Source organism: Gorilla gorilla, chromosome 2 (genome assembly GCF_029281585.2).
Source record: "Gorilla gorilla gorilla isolate KB3781 chromosome 2, NHGRI_mGorGor1-v2.1_pri, whole genome shotgun sequence".
Taxonomy (NCBI): Eukaryota; Metazoa; Chordata; class Mammalia; order Primates; family Hominidae; genus Gorilla; species Gorilla gorilla.
This window is the reverse complement of record NC_086017.1, coordinates 111,742,197-111,766,183: the sequence shown is the minus strand read 5'-3', so window position 1 is coordinate 111,766,183 and position 23,987 is coordinate 111,742,197. Positions and strand designations below refer to the sequence as shown.

Here is a 23,987-nt window from a genome sequence, read left to right as displayed (position 1 = left end):
GAACTTTTTCATGTGCTTGTTGGCCACACGTATGTCTTCTTTCGAGAAGTGTCTGTTCCTATGATTTGCCTATTTTTTAAAATGGGATTATTTGGTTTTTCTGCTTGTTGATTTGTTCAAGTTTCTTATAGATTCTGGATATTAGACCTTTGTTAGATGAGTAGTTTGCAAATATTTTCTCCCTTTCTATAGGCTGTCTGTTTGCTCTGTTGATAGTTTTGTTTGCTGTGCAGAAGCTCTTTAGTTTAATTAAGTCCCACTTCTCCATTTTTGTTTTTGTTTGGGAGACTTTGTCATGAAATCTTTGCGAAGGCCTATGTCCAGAATGATACGCCCTAGATTTTCCTCTGAGGTTTTTATAGTTTTAGGTTTTACATTTGTCTTTAATCCATGTTGAGTTGATTTTTATAATGGTGAAAGGAAGGGATCCAGTTTCAATCTTCTGCATATGGCTAACCATTATCCCACTCCATTTACTGAATAGGGAGTCCTTTCCCTATTGCTTGTTTTTTTTCGGCTTTGTTGAAAATCAGATTGTTGTAGGTGTGTGTCCTTATTTCTGGGCTTTCTAACCTGTTACATTGGCCTATGTGTCTGTTTTTGTACTAGTACCATGCCATTTTGGTTACTGTGGTCCTGTAGTATAGTTTGAAGGCAGGTAGTTTGATGCCTCTAGCTTTGTTCTTTTTGTTTAGAATTGCTTTGGCTACTTGGGCTGTTTTGTGGTTCCATATGAATTTTAGAATAGTTTTTTCTAGTTCTGTGAAAAAAATGTCATTAGTAGTTGATAGAAAGAACATTGAATCTGTACATTGCTGTGGGCAGTATGGCCATTTTACCAATATTGATTCTTCCTATTCATGAGCATGAGATGTTTTCCATTTTTTGTGTCATCTTTGATTTCTTTCAGCAGTGTTTTGTAATTCTTGTTGTAGAGATCTTTTACCTCCACGGTTAGCTGTATTCCTAGGTAGTTTTTTTTTTGTGGCTATTGTGAATGGTATTGTATTCTTGATTTGGCCCTTCGTTTGGACATTATTGATGTATAGAAATGCTACTAATTTTTGTCCATTGATTTTGTATCCTGAAACTTGCTGAAGTTGTTTATCATTTCTAATAGCCTTTTGGCAGAGACTACAGGATTTTCTAGGTACAGAATTATATTATCTGCAGAGAAACAGTTTGACTTCCTCTCTTCCTATTTGTATGTCTTTTATTTCTTTCTCTTGCTTTCTCTTTCCTGATTGCTGTAGCTAAGACTTCCAGTACTATGTTGAATAGGAATGGTGAGAGTGGGCATCCCTGTCTTGTGCCAGTTCTCAGAGAAAATGCTTCCAGCTTTTCAATGTTCAGCATGATGTTGGCTGTGGGTTTGTCATAGATGGCTCTTATTATTTTGAGCTATGGTCCTTCAATGCCTAGTTTGTTGAGGATTTTTAACATGGAAGGATGTTGAATTTTATCAAAAGCCTTTTGTGCATTTATTGAGATGATCGTGCAGTTTTTGTTTTTAGTTCTGTTTATGTGATGAATCACATTTATTAATTTGCATATGTTAAGCCAACCTTACATCTCAGAAATAAAGCCTACTTGATCATGGCAAATTAGCTTTTTCATGTGCAACTGGATTGATTTGCTAGTATTTTGTTGAGGATTTTTGCATCTATGTTCATCAGGGATATTGGCCTGAAGTTTTCTTTTTTCATTGTGTTTCTGCCAGGTTTTGGTATTAGAATGATACTGGCCTCATAGAATGAGTTATGGAGGAGTCCCTCCTCCTCAATTTTTTGGGGAATAATTTCAGTAGGATTTGGTACCAGCTCATCTTTATAGGTGGAATTTGGCTGTGAATCTCTCTGGCTCAGGGCCTCTTCAGGTTGGTTGGCTTTTTGTTACTGATTCAATTTTATAACTCATTAATCTATTCAGGATTTCAGTTTCTTCCTGGTTCAATCTTGGGAGGTTGTATGGTTCCAGTAATTTATCCATTTCTTCTAGGTTTTCTAGTTTGTGTGAATAGAGTTATTTGTAATAGTCTCTGAGGGTTTTTTGGATTTCTGTGGGATCAGTGGTAATGTCACCTTTGTCATTTCTGAGAAAGACTTTTTTTAAAAGAATTTCATAACACTCTTTGAAATATTAACAGATGCACTAAGGTGTTGCAAACAAAGGATTAGAAACCACCATCGTAGATCCAAGATTCTACTTTGCAAATATGCAATTTTTTGTCTAAGGCCTACTAGTGTTACTTTCCCAAAATGTTTACCTTCTGTTTTTATTTTTTCTCACTCCTCTTGACATATGCTTTGTTCCTCGTATAAGGTGCAATAAAACGTTCTTCCAGTAGTCTTATTTTTCTGAACTCCTGGGCTCTTCTGGTGACATATATACCATTTTTACTTATAGATGTTGTACTAGTTAAGCTTGTATCATGTGGTATTATTTTTTAAGATCCCTACCTTAAGGCACTCACCAGAGGTCTTTATACTAACTGTTGAAAGATGCCATTTTATGACTAGTATTCCAAACTATTAAACCAGAATTACACTGAAAATAAATGTATTATCAAAGATTAAACATTAGTGTAGAATGTACATAGGCATACCTCAAATTATTGGAGAAATTGTCCAAGAGTGTAAAATGTCATTTAATACACATCTAAACATTCGTTCAAAGGAACACTTGAACTTATTTATATTGAAGGAAAAAAAAACTTGCTTAACCTTTTTGCTGACACTGAAAGAGTCAATTTGGTAATAACTGAGTAAGTCAAGGCATGTAGGGAAGGCAAACCAAAGATAGAGGGAATCCATACTGGGTGGACAACCTGAGCAAAGGTGTAGGGCCAAAGCCTCATATGCGTTGCAGAATGTGAGAGGATTGTAAGGGTCAAAAACAAATGAGAAATGTTGAAAAGTAATAAGAGAAGAAGTAATGTGTGGTAAGATAATGAAGACATTTGAGTTACTGGCTCTAAAAAAAGAACTCAGGTAATGGTCTTAAAATTAAGTTTGTGATGCTGTGTTGAGATGAGATTTGTCTGTATGTATTTTTCTTTTTCAGAACATTTTAAGTTTAGCTCGAGAGAGTAGTATGAACTGGAATTTTAGAAAAAGTAGAACAGCTAAATGCCAATTCATTTGAATAGTTATATGATGTTGATGTATTTGTGGATATACATTGTTAGCAAAAGGGAGAGAGACTGGAGTCATGAAAAGTCCTGTGCACAGGAGGTGGATTACTTCCACTTTGTTTGGAAAAATGGAACAGCCTTCCTTGTTCTCATCTGATGTAGCCATCTTTTCCACTTTCCCATGGGAGAAATAATGTGATTCATCAGGCCAGAGTCCATGAGCAAAAAGTCTAACGTGATGATGATGCTGTGACTGTTGGCTCTTTGTCAAATATGAATGCAGCCTAAGTGTACTAAGATTTGTTAAATGCTCCCTCCCAACTAAGTGTTGGAAATAAGCTGGTTGAGTTTGGATTCATTGTGAGACTTGATAGCCTTCTAAGGTAGCAGAATGTGTGTTCGATTTTACATTGGTTCCATTCTATTGAGCAGGGTGAAGTAACTAGAGTTAATCTAGGCACATTATTAAAAAGGGAAAAAATTGACTTTGACAAAATCTGTGTTTTATCTGAAGTATAAATCATCTTATCAAAACCTGGCAAAGTTCACACAAAACACTAGCAGTTGGCACCCCAACTTGAACATTATGATCTGTGGTGTGGCCACTCCTTACTCTTTTGGATAGTTACAAAGTTCTCAATGAAAAGAGAGCAGTGCAGTCCAGCCTAGAGAGAACCCAAGATCTAGTTTTGACCCACTTTTAATGTGCTGGGTGCCTCAATTTCCTCATTTGGAGGAATTGTACTAGCTGATTTGTAAGGTCCCTTTTCAGATTTTGGATAAGCCACTTGTATCCCTGGCTTTTTATTTTGCCACAGTATAACAATAGCAGTCTGAGATTCAAGAAGTTTATAAAAATGTCATCAAGTTCTTGGAAAGTAAAAACTACTATGCACATACATGGAAACTATAGCCTTAGCTGCTGAGGTATGAATAATCCCCACAACTTGGTATCCAAGAAAGTGTTATTTTTCTTTTTCCAAAGGCCTAATTGAATCATTTTCTGTGGTTCTATTGAGGCTGTGCAGGCTGAATTTGGGTGGCGTAGAATAAATTCATTGTGATGATGTTGGGGAGCACATGCTGCACAAAAGTGGTGATTGGTATTTGTACAATCTAAGTCTTTGATTAATGAGAAATAGAATGTGAATTATTAAGTCGGTAAATGCAGTCTTTTCAATAGTCAAAATATTTTTTAAATATTAAATATCTGGGGAATAAAGAAAAAACATAATTCAGGTTCACAATCCTTTATATAAAACCCCTGGGGCCAGACATGTTTTGGAATTCAGAAATTTGGAGAGAAGGGTTAGAAAAGAACTAGGATGCCAAGATTATATATTACATAACTTCCTCAGTGGGGTCTTGATCAACACCATTTAACTGAACACGTTTCTTCAATGAAACACATGAATAGTCACCCTAGTGGATTAAAGAAAGATTGAATGGCCTCAGGATGGTTCTGACTGGGATGTGTTGCCAGATGAGTTTGAGATAAACTTACAAAAAAAAAAAAAAAAGACACAAAAAAACTACAAAGTTTTTTGATTTCTGAATCATGGCTAAAGAACCGTGGACCTGTATTAGTAAGCACTTGTTGAGCAATTACTATGTGCCAGGTTTAAGGCTGTGCCATTTACATTAACTGATTGATATGATTTGGCTGTATGTCCCCATTCAAATCTCATGTTGAATTGTAATCCCCAGTGTTAGAGGTAAGGCCTGGTGGGAGGTGATTGGATCACAAGGGTGGTTTCTAATGGTTTAGCAACCTCCCCCTAGTGACAGAGTTTGCACGAGATCTGGTTGTTTAAAAGTGTGTGGCACCTTCCTCTTTCTCTTCCTCCTACTCTGGCCATGTAAGACTTGCCTGCTTTGCTTTCACCTTCTGCCATGAAAGTTCCCTGCACTTCCCCAGCCATGCTTCCTGTACAGCCTTAGGAACCATGAGCCAATTAAACCTCTTTTCTTTATAAATTACGCAGTTTCAGATATCTCTTTATAGCAGTGCCACAACAGACTAATACACTAACCTTTGTAAATAACTCAGCAAGAAGGTAAATGTTATATATCACTTAGAAACCAGGAAGATAAGGCTCGAGTATCTTCAGTGGGATGCCAGAATCACAGAAGTGGGGTTTGAACCTGGTTCCTTCTGGCTCCAAAGGCAAAAGACAACGTGTTTCCTCACCACTTGGTCAAAACCTTTAGTTAGTGTGATTATTTGCCTCTGTTGCCTTAGTAGTTTAAAAATAAACGTCTTGAGAATTTGATTAAGGTCTCTCTTCTCATTCTTGGCATCTCTCTGGGAAAGTTCATCCAATTATCACTTATAAGCTAATGACACCCAGATGGGTCTCTACCCCCATCCTGAGTATCACACTTAGAAATCCCACTCACTACTGGGCATCTCCATGTACTCCCAGATGTACTCCCAATGGAACTAGTCATTTTCCTCCTCAACCGTTCTCTGCCTTCCAGCATTCCCTATTCTACCACGTCAGTTATCCCTAAGACAAAAATCTTTTTTCTTCCCTCTGTTTCCAACTCTGTCAATGACTAAGACCTGTGGATGTGGCACTGGAAAGCCTCATAAAGGAGGCTGGGTATTTTTGAGCTGTAGTAATTCAATTTTACCAATAAAAAAAATTCAGGTCCTTTCACCATACCCAGACAGTGTGTATAAAGCAAAGGTTCTGGCCAACTTTGAATAGCCAAAATAAACCAAAGTCCATCTACCTGCCCAATAATAAACTACTAAGTATTGAACAGTAAGATATACTTTTTATTCTAGGCTGCTCTATGTCATTTAGCTTCATTTTGGGCATTTGGGTGTGTGTGCTGTAATACTGAGTAGCAAAGTAGACAACATATTTTTCAAGAACAATGCCTCTAGCCACCAACACTTGCTGGGAATTTGGGTAGGATGCTAAAAAGGGGAAGTAACAGCCATCGATGTTTTCATTCCCATTGTTAGGTAAAAGGCCAAACCTGAAAGTCCACATCAATACCACAAGTGACTCCATCCTCTTGAAGTTCCTGCGTCCAAGTCCAAATGTAAAGCTTGAAGGTCTTCTCCTGGGATACGGCAGCAATGTATCACCAAACCAGTACTTCCCTCTTCCCGCTGAAGGGAAATTCACAGAAGCTATAGTTGGTAAGGTGTTTGGGTATCGGGCTGGGAAGGAAAGGAGGTAAGAGGTGGGGGGTGTAACATGACCTACAAATCTTGATGTCAAGAACTATTTTTTCTACATCCTTAGCTTAATCAAATGGTAGAATTACAAGACATCTTCATAATTGTTGTAACTCATAGCATAATTCTTTACATTAAAAAAATTATTGCATGCAGAAATAGTTATCTTCATTGTCCCTGGCTATATAACTTAAGAATTCATAAGGACAAAAACAGCTGAAATGTCTGGGATTAAGTCTCTGTAACATATTTTATGTGGACTAGTTTTCCTTAATGCTGTAACTTACTATCTTTTGATAGTACGACTACAGCATTTTGAGTGTCTTTTCATGAAAAGCTACATTTAAAAAAAAAAGTATTACATTTTTAAAAATTTAGAGTATTTCAGAGAAAAAATATTAAAGTTTTTCTATGTATTATAAAATTTTATATTGCTTTAAAAATGTTTTAAATTATGTTAAAATGTAAATTGAGGATGTGGGTCACTTTTGAGCCTTCTCCAGAAAAATTATTTGCAAATAAAACCATTTATGAATAATTTTTTTTTAAGCCTGGCACAGTGTCTCATCTGTAATCACAGCACTTTGGGAGGCTGAGGTGGGCAGATCACTCGAGCCAAGGAGTTCTAGACAGCCTGGGCAACATGATGAAATCCCCTCTCTACAAAAAATACAAAAATTTACCAGGCATGGTAACTCATGCCTTGTAGTCCCAGCTACTTGTGAGGCTAAAGTGGGAGGATCTCTTGAGCATGGGGAGGCTGAGGCTGCAGTGAACCGTGATAGCATCACTGCACTCCAGCCTGCACAACAGAGTGAGACTCTGTCAAATAAATAAATAAATATATAAATATTTAAAGGATCCTCTATTGTTGTGAATACTTTTAAAGGCTTTCTGGATAGTCTAATAAGAGGTTTACATTTTGTTCCACTGCTAGGATTATTGCTTAGGAGCTTTCCTATAAGTTTCAGAGGTGTTATCCTATGAATTCAATTACTTTATATCAGCTCTGATAATATGCAGGGAATGTTGAAGATGAATCTATTTTGTCCTGTAGCCTCTTGTTTCTCATACAGACGTCTCTGTTGGACTTCAAAATCTGGCAACAGAGTAATATTATTAATTAAGCATCTAAACTAGATTTTACATAAGACAAACACTTTAAAGCAAACCTACTAGTTTGTTACCAAAAAACTGAGAGGTAAGCATTTCTGACAAATGTAATAACACTAACCTTGACCGCAAAAACCATAAAGAAGTCTCCACTCTATTCACTTTTTAGTATAAAAAGTGACCAGAAGCCGTGTGTTTGCCCCCACACAAATAGAAACAGATGACATATTACCCCTTTTTTCATTGAGCGTTAGGAGTAATATTTTATTATGATAGTTTTTTTGTTATATAAGTTGAAATTTGGGTCAATTGTAAGCTCTTTTTCCACATAAGGTGAAAAGTGTTCAATCTTAAACTAATAGAAGTCAAATTACTACTGATAAAAAATATGTTCAGAAAACTGAAGAAAATTTGTTGCACAAATATTTTAACCTTTCACTGTTTCAATGATGAAAATTGATTAAATGGACTAGGGACCCTTTTATTTATTTATATTATGTTCATTCTTTAAAGTTTTTTATTACAGGAAATTTCAGACAACCAAGGAAAGAGTATTAAAATGAACCTTCATATCTCAGCATGCAGCTCGAATATATATCACTGTTTTGCTAATCTTGTTCTGTGTATTCTTTCATACATACTGTATTCATTGCTGGGTATTTAAAGCATAACCAGGTGTCACATTTATTTATCTAAAAATGTTTCAGTATGCATCTCTAACAGATAAATATTTTTAATAACACTGTGCTTTTATCACATTATAACAATAATTCTATAATACCATTTTATACCTAGAACATATTTAAATTTCTCTAGTGATCTTAAAAATGTCTTTTCAGGGTTGGTTTGTGTGAATCAGGATCCAAACAGGTCTATATGATATATTGGATTATGCCTCTTAAGTATCTTTTATTCTGTAACAATCCTCTCTACCTTCTCTTTTTAAATGTCATTGATTTCTAGAGAAATTGGGTCATTTATCACAGAGAATGTCCATATTCTATATTATGGAATATGGAACTGGTTGCTTCCATTCTGTATTTTCTGAGCTGGCTCCTCCTATCCCCTGTATTTCCTACGAAGATGTAATTAGATCTAGAGGCTGTATTAGATTTGAATTTGGGGGAAGGGGGAATGTAGTACTTTACAGGTGGTACTATGTATTTCCTAATGACTCACAAAAAGAGGTGCATAATGGCTGCCTGTCCCATTTAGTGATCCTAAGACTGATGTGTTTAGGTGGTCTCAGCCTGGTCTCTCACAGTAAAATTCTCCATCAAATTTTCACCTAATGGTTTTAGCATCTTTTGATAATCATTGCCCAGATCTATTATTTTATTCAGGAGTTATAAACAGCAATTTTCTCATTCTATTATTCTTTCTCCCCATTTTAGCCAATGATAAAGAAGAAATTTCTCTCATCTGCTTTTTTATTTTCCATATATATTGGTTTTATTAGGTTGGTACAAAAGTTATTGCAGTGTTTGCCGTTACTTTCAATAAGAAAGGCAGGGTAAATTTTCATTGTTATGAGTTGATGCTCTGATTATTTCCAAAGATGACCAGTGACAGTGTTTGTTGGTTGGGTTTTAGGGCCAATAAGAATGCATTGATTTTTATATATTTAATGGGTTTTTATCAATATATCACTTATCTGTGCCTTATGATTCTTTCAGTCTAGCTTAAATATGCTTGATTATTTACTTTCGTTAACTATAATACTGAAAACTTCTTAAAGTCAAGCTTATGCCTTATTCTTTGGTTATTCATATCAAAATAAGTTACATTAAGTAGATAGGCACTACATATTTGTGCCACAGAATTGAATAGACTTCACTCTGTGTAGAATATTTAGGCTGGAAGAGTATGTGAGAGATTGTTTAATCTAAGTCCTGTCATCAGGAAAGTAGCTATTGAGTCATTTAGGGCAGATAAAATAGGTCACTGTGCATCTCAAAGAACCTAGGGATAAAGATTCCACAACTCCAAGAAGGCTATTCCAATTATTTTTAAAACTCTTACCTCATATTGTAGATCAATATGTTCTTTTTATTAATTCCTTTTCCCTTCTAGTATTCTAGTGGAAATGAAAAAACATTCCTCGTACATATTTCCTTTTCCGTATTTCTTTAAGCCAAGAGATTTGTGTGCTTCTGCTTTTATTACTTCAAAAATGAACTTTTGTTCCAAATTAAATGTTATTTTTTGGTTGTTTAAATTGATTATTTATAGTCTTCCGTGACTGTATTTGCATTAATTGCTCCTAATTGATTAAGCAGCCATACATTAATTTCCTGCTGCTGCTAAAACAAATTACTACAAATTTGGTGGCTTCAGACATTACAGATTTATTATCTTGCAGTTGTAGGTCAGAAATCCAACATGGGTCTCACTGAGCTAAAATCAAGGTGTGGGCAGAGCTGCATTCCTTTCTGGAGGCTCTGAGGGGAGAATCTGGTTTTATGTCTTTTCCAGCTTTTAGAGGCTACTGCATTTCTCTTCCACTCAAGGTCAACAACAGTGGGTCAAGCCCTTATCACATCACGTCACGTCACATCACCATCACCATCGCCATCGCCATCGCCATCGCATCACATCACCCTGGCCCCCTTTCTTGCTTTCCTCTTCTACTTTTAAGGACCCTTGTGATTGTAGTAAGCTCATCTGGATAATCCAGGATACTTTCTCTATTTTAAAATCAGCTGATTAGCAATTGTAATTCCACCTTCAACCTCAATTCTCCTTTGTCACGCAACCTCACATCTTCACAGGTTCTGGGGATTAGGATGTAAGCAAGCTTTGTTGGGGGCATTATCCTGTCTGCCACAAGCTGTATGTTTAAAATTTGCATCTCTATTCAATTCCCTTTCTGATATCAGTTTACCGGATGTATTTTTCACAGATATGCTGTGGTGGTTTAGTGTATTTGTAACTATAAAGTGATGAATTAAAGTCCCTTGAGTGCAAAGTGCTATACAAGAGCAAAGAATTTTTATTTCTTTATGGAAAAAAAGCATCACTTACAGCTCCTGCTCTTACTTTCTTTTGTAATAAGGTAGTGGTATGTTTTTCAGTTGCATGGAACTATACCCAAACACAGTGAATTATCCTCAGTTGCGAAGCAAATATTAAGTACAGCCTTGTCTGACACATTTCATTTGTTTAATGATATGTTTACCATCATTTTTCATTTTACCATTGAATTGAGAAGCTGTTGATTATTCAGAAATATTCAAGCTAACATTTAGTGACCTGTGGACCAGGACTTCCACTAAATAATCATTTATAACCATTTTTACATTTAATACCTATCTATTATCTTTCTATTTATTAAGTATTGACAGAGATGTTTTCAAGTCACTTACTGCTTTTCCATGCAAAAGTAAATAAAACCTTCCCTTTGCCATTTTGGAAATTAATATTCATATGAAATTTCTGTAAAAATTTAAGATTGTACTAGAGGGGGCAGTAGGAAATATAGTATTTTCCCCGGTGGCTATTAATAAATATTAATTGCCTCCAGAGCCCTGCGATGACGTGATAAAACATGATTCACATTTCATAGATCCTCTAAGTTCCTATGTCTTTTTTTTTTTTTTACTCACATCATGAATGTTCTCACTCCAGGTTAACATTTTAAGTTTCTGCTTCTTTCTTCTATGGTCAGCTGCTAGCAATTTTGCTAATGTCTCATTAGCTGAGAACTTTCTCAGCGTTGACCTTTAAAGACTCATACTTAATGATGTTCTGTTGACAGCTGAAAACACTTTAATCAGTGTCGCCTGCAGAGGAAGACCTACAGCCACAGTTATGTGGTGCACGTTGAAGAATTGCTTTAGTATCCTTACTGCGGAAAAGGCTTAAGTTTAAAAATATGTGTTCACTATGACAAATTCTGATTGAAGAGTTTGTCTTCCAACCAGGTGTTAGGACTCCAAAGGGACTAATGGGGTGCAAATGTTTTAATTCTCGTGTTCTCACAGCTGCTAACCCTCACACTCATTTCTCTAAGGGAGTGCATTTCTCACACTCAGCACAGGCCTCTCAGTCACTATCTTGCCTATAACTCCTCCAAGTGATGCCAGCTCTAGTGAGGAAAAGGATGCAGTGCCAATGCGCTGGAAATGGTCTAAGCTGAAAAAAGTCCTGGACAAGGATGCTAAAATCTGTGTTCTAGGAAAGATCAGTCTTCACTTGAGAAGCAGCACGATGTGGGGAAAGAATACCTGTTTAGTTTTGAGTCAGACAGACCTGGGTTCAAATTCAACACGACTTATTGTGGAATAGTTGTGGGTAAGTAGTTTAAATTATCTGAATTATATTTTTCTCATTTATAAAATAGAGAATAATCTTTCAGAAGCATTGTAAAGACTATGGCTGAATCATATAAAGAAGCTAATATAGTCTGGGTGTGGTGGCTCATGCCTGTAATCCCAGCACTTTGAGATGCCGAGGCAGGTGGATCACGAGGTCAGGAGTTCAAGACCAGCCTGTCCAAGATAGTGAAACCCTATCTTTACTAAAAATGCAAAAATTAGCCGGGCATGGGGGCGGGTGCCTGTAATCCCAGCTACTCAGGAAGCTGAGGCAGAGAATTGCTTGAACCTGGGAGGGGGAGGTTGCAGTGAGCCAAGATCACGCCACTGCACTCCAGCCTGGGCGTCAGAGCAAGACTCCATCTCAAAAAAATAAAAAATATAAAAAAAAGAAGCTAATATAGACTCTAGCACAGAGTAGGCATGTTTTATAAATTTTGTCAGTTGCTGTTATAACAAGCAGAGTGGCCTTGGATAATTTACCTAACACTTCTGAGCTTTGTCTCAATTGCTGATAACTATTGGGTTAACTTTCCACTAAAGTTCTGGCCAGCTCTAAGAGGTTAGTGCCTAGGTTGAAAAAGCCTGGTCTAAGTGGCAGTTTTGTGGTTTTGTTTTATATTTGTGGGTGCGGAGATAGTGTTGGTAAAATTGTAGAGGGTAGATTGTTTTAGCAGAGCTGTTAGTCACTGAAAGGCAGCCATGCCCAACTATCATACCCAAGTATGTTTCTCGTCAGGGTCAACTCTCAAAACAAGATTAAAAAACAAAATAAGCAAAATCTAAGATGATGGCACAGTAGCTGATGCATATACACAGCTCTCTCCCAAAGTCATTATTATCTCTTAATTATCGAGGGTATCCTGTGTCAAAGCTGACTGTTTCGTGCCTTTGGTGAAGAGAGTCATCAGGTGCCTCTTAGAATTCCTTAGCTGTGGCCTCCAAAGAAAAATATGGTGACTCCCTCAAAAATATATACCTGAAAAAGTCATCTCTAGATCTCACTTTTTCAATCTCTTATTCAAATAAAGCAATTTTTAGCAAGAAGATAGCAAGAATTTTGACCTGTCCTACTAAACAGATAAAAATAAGTGCATGATGCTTTAATTTACTTAACTGATGGCAATTCTATCTCAGTGCATTTGGGCTAAAATTCAACCATCAGTTTCTTACTTTGAAGTTTCTCACTTTGTTTCACAGTGAAACATTTTCAAACATTTAAAAACAAAGTTGATTTACGATTGATCAGATATGAATCAGTATAAATTGTATGCTTATAAATTTTAATGCAATTTATATTTCTACAGATTATTAGTACCATTTACAAGGTTTACCCTTAATCTTTATATTTGTATAGACGGCAAGAGGAAATGCACAATTTTTCCTATTTTACCATGGCAACCCTTAGAATTTCAGTTGTTCTCTTCTTCTCTATCATAAAAGTGTTTAAGAATGCTCTATTTTTATGAAAGTGGGATGAAATATAAAATAATAGAGATTGATACTGTTTATTACACTGAAATATAACTATCATAAGTGATTATGCATTCATTGAAGAAAAACAGAAATAGGGGTTGAAAATAACTGAAGGAACTATATAGGGAATATAAAGAAGATGAAAAAAATAACTTACGAAAAAAAGAAGCAGGATAAACCAATAGAAGAAAATGATGTAGTACCAGCCATTGAAGCCAGCTGAGCCCTCTCTTCCTGGCAGAGTCCTTAGAGAGACGGCAAGAGGCTTCAAAGGCAGGGAGCAAGACAGCTGCCAGGAGTGAATATCAGACTCGATACGGATGCAAGATGGCAGTTATGCAGGGATAGGTAGTATTGTTAGTTCTCTTTTACCCAGAAGGAGGTTGAAGCTCCAAGAGTTTTAAACTTCCTAACACTGCTCAGCTACTGTATGGCAGGTAAAGGATTTGAAGCTAGGAAGTCTGAGCTCTGAACCACTGTGTGCTACTGCCTCTCAGAACTTAGGGAACTTTATCTGTTCTACAGGACAAAGGTCATAAGTTCCTGATGTGTTGCTTCTATAATGTCCTGTAAAAAATGGTTAAAAAGTGGGTGGGGAGATGTATTATGGCTATCTCCTCATTAAGGTTTAAGTATGTAAGGCACTCATTTCATCCTCAAAATTTGTCCTCCCCTTCCTCCACCATCACCATCTCTGCTTATTATGTGCTGCCCATCCATCAAGTCCTACTTTATCTACTGTACACAAGGCCATTTCTGGCCAGGATAGACATTTCAGTCCCTCTCCATGAATATCCTGGAGGCTTAGCATTTGCTTTATCATTCTTAAGGTTAATTAATTGCTATTTGTTTTTATTTTGGTGTGTCTTGTCTGCCTCTACACTTCACCCGAGGAGAAAACTCCCAGGAGCTAAGGACCCCAGGAACCTTAGATTTCTTTTTACCCTCAATGTTTTCATTGATTTCAGAAACACAATAAAGGAATGGATGGGTGGATGGGTGGATGGGTGGATGGGTGGATGGGTTGACGGGTGGATGGGTGGATGGGTGGATGGGTGGATGGGTGGATGGGTGGACGGGTAGACGGGTGGATGAATAGGTGGGAAAGAGGAAAAGGAAAGGCCCAAAAAGTCTGAAACAGCTGTGGGTACCATTTAAGATAGATTTTTCTCTTTTAAAATTATTTTCAAAATGTCATCTAATTCTTAGTTATTTCTTTGGAAATTGATTTACCACTTGGGAAGTATTTGGCTTTAAATCTTCAAGATGAGTCCAAATTTATCATTTTAAAAAAACAGGAATCCCAGAATCATTTGATTTTTTTTTTTCCTCCAAGGCGCAAAATTTACCAGAACTTCAGCTTCAAAGGGGATTTTTAAAGAAATTCGCCTAATAGGTATCAATTTCTTAATAAATGTACACCATCTCTTAAACAATTCACCATAAGCTTATACCAGAAAGCCATTGTATGATAAGAGATGACCATTTCATCATGTTTTGGTAAAGAAAACATCCTTTCAAAGTCCTGTTTTTTTTTTACTGGATTCAACTACAATGTTTTCATGGTCTGCTTGACTTCAAATGATAAACTGTCGCCAAGTCTATCTTTTCTTGGAAATACAATACAAAAATTCACAATATTTTAATATAAAGCACAGTTTTTTCAAATGTAACCCACAATGCACTGAGATCAAAATCTAACTTTTAAAAAGTCATTATCGATAATATCCAAAAGAGTGTCCCCGAATGGCTAATGGCCCTTTTTGTCATGGGCCAGAAAGATATATGGTCCCAGATTCATTGCAAAAGTCTTGCTATGGAGAAGGGGTCTTAAGTGGAAAGACAGCTGCCAGTAAAAGGATATTAAAGGGTTATCTGGAATAGATATATAAGATAGCATTTAAACTTTAGAATTTTATTTTTTTACATTTCAAAACCAAGGAACATGGTCACATCAACTTTCCTGATTATCCACATATTATTTTCCTTTAAATATTTTACATTCCATGGAAATTCAGTGCTCTCTGACACATGTGGGTCATACCAAGTGCTATGCCATGAAAGCCAGCATTAGGTTATACTCTTCTGTATTGTTCCCCAATTGTTTTTGTCGTGTGTGTGTTTCTTCTGTGTCATGTCTCACCAGCAAAATAGTGAGCTCCTGAGGACCAGAGCTGAGTCTCACCTTCCCTGGTGGGCTCCACAATCAGGGTCAATATATTCACAGCTGTAATAGCTGACTACCCAGAGTTTGCTAGGGAAGGCTCCCTGCCTAGTTGCCTATAGTAAAAATATCCAGGAGAAAAAATTATTCAACTGGGGTAAAGGGTTGACTCTACCCTATTAGTAAAGTAACTATATACCCTGTTTTATCTGGCATAGTCATGGCTAACACCTGCTGTTCTGATATAATTAGTTGTGCTCCCTTTCAACAGTACCCCAGTTTAGTTGAAAAATCTATATGCAATCTACATACAGGAGAAAGCCTAGAATTCTTAGCATGGTCCCCAGATATTTCACAATCTGATCCCAAGGTAATAGCCCAGCCTTTTCTCTGCCACTGGGGATGCTCTGCATCAAGAAAAGGGAGACAAAATCAAGGGTTGGAGGGTTTGCCACAGGTTTGCCACTGCTGTGTTCCATTCTCCAGGCTGGGCACATAGATGGTCAAATGCTGGAGTGGCACTTCTTATCAACCTGTTAGCTGATGATTTAATATTTTTGAGCACTTACAATGTGCTGGGCTAAGGGCTTTATGGAAATGGGTTATTAAATCCTTACAGCAACCCCATGAAGCAGGTACTATTAGCATTCTCTTTGTCCCACTGAAGACAGTGAGTCCCCAAGAGGTTAAGAAATCTACAAGTAGCAGGCTGACTCCTCAGCCTGTATAGCTGAACACCATGCCAAAGTGCTTTTCTCCATGGCCTATAAGTGTTCCCGTACTTTTGAACTCAATGTTAAAAACTCATCTTGTGTAAATTATTCCTGACTCCCCACTCCTACATGGAAAAGCTGACAAGAATATTTGAAAAGGAAGAAAAACCTTTGCTGATTTGATGGCTTTGACTTTGGAAACTATCTGAGAGCTAATGTGACCTGGCTTTATAATTTGAAAGACAAATATCCGAACAAAGTCCTGATAAATAAAAATATCCAGACACACTTCCTGTAGCGATAACATGAACAAAGTGGTGAATTCACTGGAAAAATGTGTGTGTGCGAATGTACAGTCTCTACTTCAAAATCAAGCCCTTGCCAAGGCTTAAACCAGTTAACAGACAACATCTAAACTTCTCTGTGGGGTGCACATATAAAACATGGGCAAGGAAAAAACTACAGGCAATAAAACCAACAATTTTAATGCCTAACAGGTCTGCTAAACTAGGAAAGGATGTAGCAAGTGGGTAAGATAAATAGTTTTTAAACATTTGTGGTGTCAGGGAGAGAATCTGCCAGAGCATTCGAGTGAAGCAGGGTTAGTTTGGGACAGTAGCTGAAGGAGATGCTCCCAACTCTATGCCAGGAGCACAGGAAATGAAATGACCTGGAACCCCAGCATTGTGGTCAGTGTGCAGGCACTGGAAGTGGAAGGGTCAGGGCTGGCTTCAAGATCGGATGACCAGTGCACTTAGAGGACCTTGCATTCTGGGTTTAATGCCCTGCTGTCAGTGTCATGAATTCTTAATTTATCTTTCTGTTTTATTTTGTAAGTGAGGTCCTATCAGACAACAGAGCAGGCGCAGAGGGCTTGGAGCCTGGGTTCTTATGCTTGGCCTCCCAGCCCCTCCCCTAGTTTGATTCTCAACTGTCATGTCCTCCTGCCCTGGTGTCCCTGCTGCTTGGCTGCCTTCCACTTCCCATCCCTATTCAGCGACTTCAGCTGCCCTCCACCTCCAGCAGGGACTTGCGTGTGCACACCTCCATAATGACATCTGGCCGGGCATGGCGGCAGCAGTCCTTGCAGTGTCTGGCAGAGCCACTGTGCATTAAGTAGGGCATTTGGTGGGGGCAACACCCTCTCACCTGCATCAGGTACACAGTATGTCCCAGTGCAGAAATGGCAATCCCTTGAGGGTCTATGAATTGGGATGGCAGACCTGCAGGGAAGGGAGACTGACTTTTCTCCCCCGGGGGGTGGGTTGGGGATAAGAGTAAAGCACTTTGATCTTGATCCTGGAACTGCTGCTGGAGGGAGATAGTAAGTGGAGGGGGAAGAGAGTGGACTGAGGGTCTGCACCCACCTGTACAGTGCAATATTAAATAGCAAATAAACATTGTGATGGGTCAAGACGGAGATGGTGGAAGAAAGTAAAAGTTGAATTTTGTGCCTTCAATGGCACTCTTTTTAGGGTCCTACCTTTTGATTTTGCATCCGACCCCACAAATTATATAGTCAGCCATGGGTGAAATGCATGCTTTTAATAGCATTGCCTCCCCAACTCTCACAGAATGAGAGTAAAACTGAGAAAAACTCCAATAATGTCTTCCTCAAAGGACTGTCTTTAAAACGACCCTCTGTTTAGAAAAAGTGTATCTTTTCTTCCAGACAACCTTAGAAACCTGTAAATGGTGATCAATTATGGCACAGCCATTGGGAGTACACATTACTGGAAAGAGACGCCGTCTTTCCCCCCTTTAACCTTGTCTTCCTCCCATACCCCTTTCCCCACACCCTCTCTTCCAATCAATGCTGCACTCCCATTTCATATGTAGAGGCTCCACTCACTCTCTATAGCGGGCCAATGAGGGGCTGTTTCTCACTGCTGTTATTCAATTCCAAACAATTCTGAGCAACTTCTCTTGTGACATCCGCACCAACATGAGCTGTGAGCTCCCTTCAGAACAGGCCTGTGAACATTCTGGAATCCCAGCAGTGGCTGCTGTTCCTAGTCATTTTTGCATTGTTGTTCTGTGGTATGGCTGGCTGCACTTTTGTGAGTAGTTTAACCTTCAGTATGAGCTCAGCCTGCCAGGGGCCTGTTCCGCAGACTGCATCTTAAAGACTGAGATAAGCCAGAATTCTCCAAGCCATGGGGCATAACAGAGTGTTCTGTCAAACTGGGTGTGGGTTCATTATTCAACAGATCTTGTAATGTTTAATGGAAATAATTACTGAATAGTGTAGGATTTGCTTTAAAATTTGCTCTCCAGTTATTTTTCAGGCAAAGAAGGAAAAGTTTTTTTTCCACATGAAAACATATACTTGTTCTGAGGAAAAAAACAACAGTCCTACAAATAGGACTTATTAAAGACTAATTGTTTGATTACTTTTCAAAAAATACTTGTTTGTGCTATTTCCCAACCCTCTAATTATTTTTTTTCCTTTCTGCCTGCAAAGCCTCGGGCTTCATTCATCTTTCTTCTAGCCCCAGGCATTAAAGGGGTAGAAGAGCAGATTCATTAATTCTTTCAGAACATGTTTATTGAGTAATTACTATGTTTCCATGTTTAGAGGTACATGAATAAACAGCATGAACTGAAAGCCTGGCCCACGTCCAGAGTAATCCTCAGCCTCTTACGGCTTTCTTCAGGGGCTTAGGAATACTCTAAAAGGTGAAGGACTTATATTACTTTGTGATGCTCCATAATTCTATAGGCATTCTTTTTTATGTTTAAGGGCAATGTGCTAGTAATCTACTGAGTGATGTATTAAAAATTAGCATTGTATATTAGTCAATTATATTGTATGTATTAACATAGTAAAGTTGGTACAACACTGACATTACTTATGCTACTCTATTCTACTTGAGCTTCAAGCTACCATGAAACTTTGCAAAGCTACAACTTAGCACATGCCCAAGCAGACAGCAGGATTTCCCCAATTTTCTAGAAAAATAACCATCAGTGTTTTTCCAGAAGTGATGCCATCCTTCCTGAAAGAATGTTAGTGATGTTCTTGAGTTGGTCCAGACTTTCAGTTGCTGCTGTTCTGGCCTTTTCATATGTAATTACTTCAGGGTCACTTAATTATCATGGATGGGCGGGTTTTCTGTAGTCGTTATTGATTCTGTCCTGTGGAGTGATGGCATCAACAATATTGGAGCCTGTCTTTTTCCAGCAATGGTCTTCAGGGTGGATGTGGACTACAGTTGAGTTATGAATCATTTTATACCCCATTGCTGAAACCAGTTTGCTGTTGTGGTGTAAATTTGGTTTTATTAGTCAGTTCTTTGTCACCGGAATAGGACAATGGGTGGGGTGGGTGGAGTGCAAAGTTGGTCCCCCTGTTGAAACTTAGAACTACCGGTAAGTAGCCTTTCAATAAGTGAGGAGACAACAGCATTCTACTCTTTTTACATTCCAGCTCCCCACAGGCCTGCCCGCCTCTGCCTAGACTGACTTCTTCAGTGGGGTTCCCCTCTCCCTTCTCCCCTTCATCTACCAATAGGCCACAGGGGACCCATCTACAGCAGGGGCAAAGGCAGCTGATAGCCACAGAGTCACAGAGCCCAGGGCACTGGTGAGCTGTTTATATACCTGTTCCATGGCCACACTTAGGAGGTCCCTTTTTTGAGAACCAACTAGTGGGTGAGTGGAACTCCCTGCTGGAGCTTAAAGACAGCAATATTTCTCAAGGGTGTTTTTCAGGTATACGTTACTCAGGGTTAGTGTTGATGAAATGCGGTACAGGAGCTGTGGCCAAATGTCAAGAGCTAGAGGATGCTTAAATTTAGATTATACCCGCTCAGGTCTGAATATAGCTAAATGTGGCTTGTGGGCACTTACAGATGCAAATCAGAATCGACAATATTTCTGTTATGGAGATTTCCATGAATATAGTTTTTTTTTAATTCTGTGGGTGATTTTATTCTTATTAGGGTCTCATGATGTGCCACACTGGCTTCTAATAAAAATAATTACCTTATTTCATCAAATTCTAAAGCATTTTCTACTGTAAATCAGTCTATTTTATATAAAACTAAGAAACAAGTTGCTAATTAATGGTACTGCTCTTGTATACCTTGAGGTTTTTATTTTATACTTATGGAAAGAGCTTCCTTTGACTCATTGATGCATACATTTTATGTTGTCTGGTTTTTTTTTGTTTTTTTTTTTTTTTTTTTTTTTTTTTACAAAAGAGAGAACTTCCTTTTCTATAAACTGTTTTAGACACGTTTTAGATTAATGAAGTTGTGAAGATAGGTCTCCTGAAGCCTGAGGCGACGGCAGCACGGAGGGTAAGAGCAGGTGTTCTTGGGCTTTGTGTTGACCAGCTTGCCTTACACAACCCCAGCACTGTCTGGGACACGGAAGGTGTTCTTCTTGAGGAAGTAAAAGATGAAGTCAAGAATAGCATTACTGACTCCCAAATGGATGATGTTGAAGTTGTTTATACAATTGACATTCAGAAATATATTCCATGCTTTTTTTAGCTTTTATAATTCCTCAAGTGAAGTAAATGAGCAAGCACTGAAGAAAATATTCTCCAATGTCAAAAAGAATGTGATAAGTTGGTACAAATTCTGTCATCATTCAGATCAGGTCATGACGTTTAGAGAGAGGCTGCTTCACAAAAACTTGCAGGAGCATTTTTCAAACCAAGAATTTATTTTTCTACTATTAACACCAAGTATAATAACAGAAAGCTGCTCTACTCATCGACTGAAACGTGCCTTGAAACCTCAAAGAGGACTTTTTCACAGGGTACCTTTAGTGGTTGCCAATCTGGATATTTCTGAACAACTAGGTTATAAAACTGTATCAGGTTCCTGTACATCCACTGGTTTTAGCCAAGCAGTAAAAACACACAGCTCTAAATTTTTTGAAGAAGATGGATCATTAAAGGAGGTACATAAGATAAATGAAATGTAATGCTTCATTACAAGAGGAATTAAAGAGTATATGCAAAAAAAAGTGGAAGACAATGAACAAGCAATAAATAAACTAGTAAAGGATATAAACAGATTAAAACAAGAAATTGGAAAAAAGGAGATGAGCATAGATTCAGGCAGCCTGAGAGAAGAATATCTAAAAAGACCCTCAGGGGAACATTTTTCCTGGTCAAGCATTATGGACCTTTTATCCAGATTCTGAATTTCTTCATTCGTGTGTTATGTCTTTAAAAAACAGACATGTTTCTAAAAGCTGTAACAACAACCTCCACCTCGATGTAGTAGCCAATCTGACCTTAATGGTAGAACACACTGACATTCCTGAAGCTAGTCCAGCTAGTAGACCACAAATGATTAAGCATAAAGCCTTAGACTTAGATGACAGATGACAATTCAAGAAATCACAGCAGTTGGAGATACAAGACAAACCATGTAAAACAGATACTGATAGTAGTAACCAAGAAAAAGCATCTACAATGAGCAGCCCAGAAATAGATGAAGAGATTGAGAAAATGAAGGGATCTAGTGAATATCCAGTCTCCTACATCTTGATCCTTTTAACCTAAAAGGAGATTTTTTTTTCATTTGGCAGATGGGTCTTTACCCAAACATTTCTATTCTATTGTTTTTACTATGTTGAGCTACTTGCACTAATACAGATAAATTCATTTGTTTTTACTATATTCCCCTGTTTGCAGTAATCCACAGATAAGTCTTAGCATGTTTAATTTATAAAGTATGTTTTCAAACATCAGATGCTTTTATTTCAAAATCTTTTTTCACATTTCACTAAGTTGTTGAGGGAAAGCCTTACACTGACACATTCTTTATAACTGGAAAAGTGAAGCCGGGCCCAGTGGCTCACACCTGTAATTCCAGCACTTAGGGAGGACAAGGCAGGAGAATTTATTGAGGCCAGGAGTTAGAGACCAACCTGGGCAGCATAGTGAGACCCATCTCTATTTTTTTTTTAAAAAAAGGAAAAGCAAGAATAGAAAAGAAATAGAATTTATTTTCACAATGTAGAAAGAAATTTGTATGAAAATTTACTTTTTATCTAAGTCATTAAAATTCTCCTAAAGTGATAATTTTTTTTTTTTTACCTTTTTAAAATTATACTTTAAGCTCTGGGGTACATGTGCAGAATATGCAGGTTTGTTACATAGGTATACAAGTGCCATGGTGGTTTGCTGCATTCATCAACCCATCATCTACATTAGGTATTTTTCCTAATGTCATCCCTCCTACTGCCCCCGACTTCCCAACAGGCCCCAGTGTGTGATGTTCCCCTCCCTGTGTCCATGTGTTCTCATTGTTCAACTCCCACTAATGAGTGAGAACATGTGGCATTTGGTTTTCTGTTCCTGTGTTAGTTTGTTGAGAATGATGGTTTCCAGCTTCATCCATGTCCCCGCAAAGGACATGAACTCATCCTTTTTTATGGCTGCATAGTGTATATGTGCCACATTTTCTTTATCCACTCTATCATTGATGGGCATTTGGGTTGCTTCCAAGTCTTTGCTATTGTGAACCATGCTGCAATAAACATACATGTGCATGTGTCTTTGTAGTAGAATGATTTATAATTCTTTTGGGCATATACCCAGTAAAGGGATTGCTGGGTCAAATGGTATTTCTAGTTCTAGATCCTTGAGGAATCGCCACACTGTCTTCCACAATGGTTGAACTAATTTACACTCCCACCAACAGTGTAAAAGTGTTCCTATTTCTCCACATCCTCTCAGCATCTGTTGTTTCCTGACTTTTTAATGATTGCCATTCTACCTGGAATGAGATGGTATCTGATTGTGGTTTTGATTTGCATTTCTCTAATGACCAGTGATGATAAGCATTTTTTCATATGTTTGTTGACTGCATAAATGTCTTCTTTTGAGAAGTGTCTGTTCATATCCTTCGCCCACTTTTTGATGGGGATGTTTGTTTTTTTTTCTTGTAAATTTGTTTAAGTTCTTTGTAGATTCTGGCTATTAACCCTTTGTCAGATGGATAGATCACAAAAATTTTCTCCCATTCTGTAGGTGCCTGTTCATTCTGATGGTAGTTTCTTTTGCTGTGCAGAAGAAGCTCTTTAGTTTAATCAGATCCCATTTGACTATTTTGGCTTTTGTTTTTTGCCATTGCTTTTGGTGTTTTAGTCATGAAGTCTTTGCCCAATGCCTATGTCCTGAATGGTATTGCCTTGGGTTTCTTCTAGGGTTTTTATGGTTTTAGGGCTTATGTTTAAGTCTTTAATCCATCTTGAGTTAATTTTTGTATAAGGTGTAAGGAAGGGATCCAGTTTCAGCTTTCTGCATATGGCTAGCCAGTTTTCCCAACACCATTTGTTAAGTAGTGAATCCTTTCTCCATTTGCTTGTTTTTGTCAGGTTTGTCAAACATCAGATGGTTGTAGATGCGTGCTGTTATTTCTGAGGCCTCTGTTCTGTTTCATTGGTCTATATATCTGTTTTGGTACCAGGACCATGCTGTTTTGGTTAATGTAGCCTTGTGGTATAGTTTGAAGTCAGGTAGTGTGATGCCTCCAGTTTTGTTATTTTTGCTTAGGATTGTCTTGGCTATGCAGGCTTTTTTTTGATTCCATATGAAATTGAAAGTAGTTTTTTCCAATTCCATGAAGAAAGTCAATGGTAGTTTGATCAGGATGGCATTGAACCTATAAATTACTTTGGGCAGTATGGCCATTTTCACAATATTGATTCTTCCTATCCATGAGCATGGAATGTTTTTCCATTTGTTTGTGTCCTCTCCTATTTCCTTGAGCAGTGGTTTGTAGTTCTCCTTGAAGAGGTCCTTCACATCCCTTGTAAGTTGGATTCCTAGGTATTTTATTCTCTTTGAAGCAATTGTGAATGGGAGTTCACTCATGATTTGGCTCTCTGTTTGTCTGTTCTTGGTGTA

At 37.8% G+C, this 23,987-nt stretch overlaps 1 protein-coding gene, 1 long non-coding RNA gene and 1 pseudogene across 52 annotated transcripts in view; 2 read left to right on the top strand and 1 right to left on the bottom strand.

Annotated features, from left to right (window-relative positions):
• LOC129532734 (uncharacterized) overlaps nt 1–18,055 on the bottom strand; it is a 64,893-nt gene extending 46,838 nt beyond the window's left edge. For both annotated transcript variants that reach the window (XR_010132888.1, XR_010132887.1), the window contains exon 1: nt 17,964–18,055. This is a non-coding gene — a long non-coding RNA (uncharacterized lncRNA). The remainder of the gene's footprint in view (nt 1–17,963) is intronic.
• ABI3BP (ABI family member 3 binding protein) overlaps nt 1–23,987 on the top strand; it is a 243,624-nt gene that overhangs the window by 60,592 nt on the left and 159,045 nt on the right. For all 50 annotated transcript variants that reach the window (XM_031008936.3, XM_063703961.1, XM_063703978.1 and 47 more), the window contains exon 2: nt 6,111–6,290. In XM_031008936.3, coding sequence (XP_030864796.3) covers nt 6,111–6,290 — 180 coding nt within the window. The remainder of the gene's footprint in view (nt 1–6,110; nt 6,291–23,987) is intronic.
• LOC109026078 (BRCA1-A complex subunit Abraxas 1-like) lies at nt 19,857–21,635 on the top strand (annotated as a pseudogene).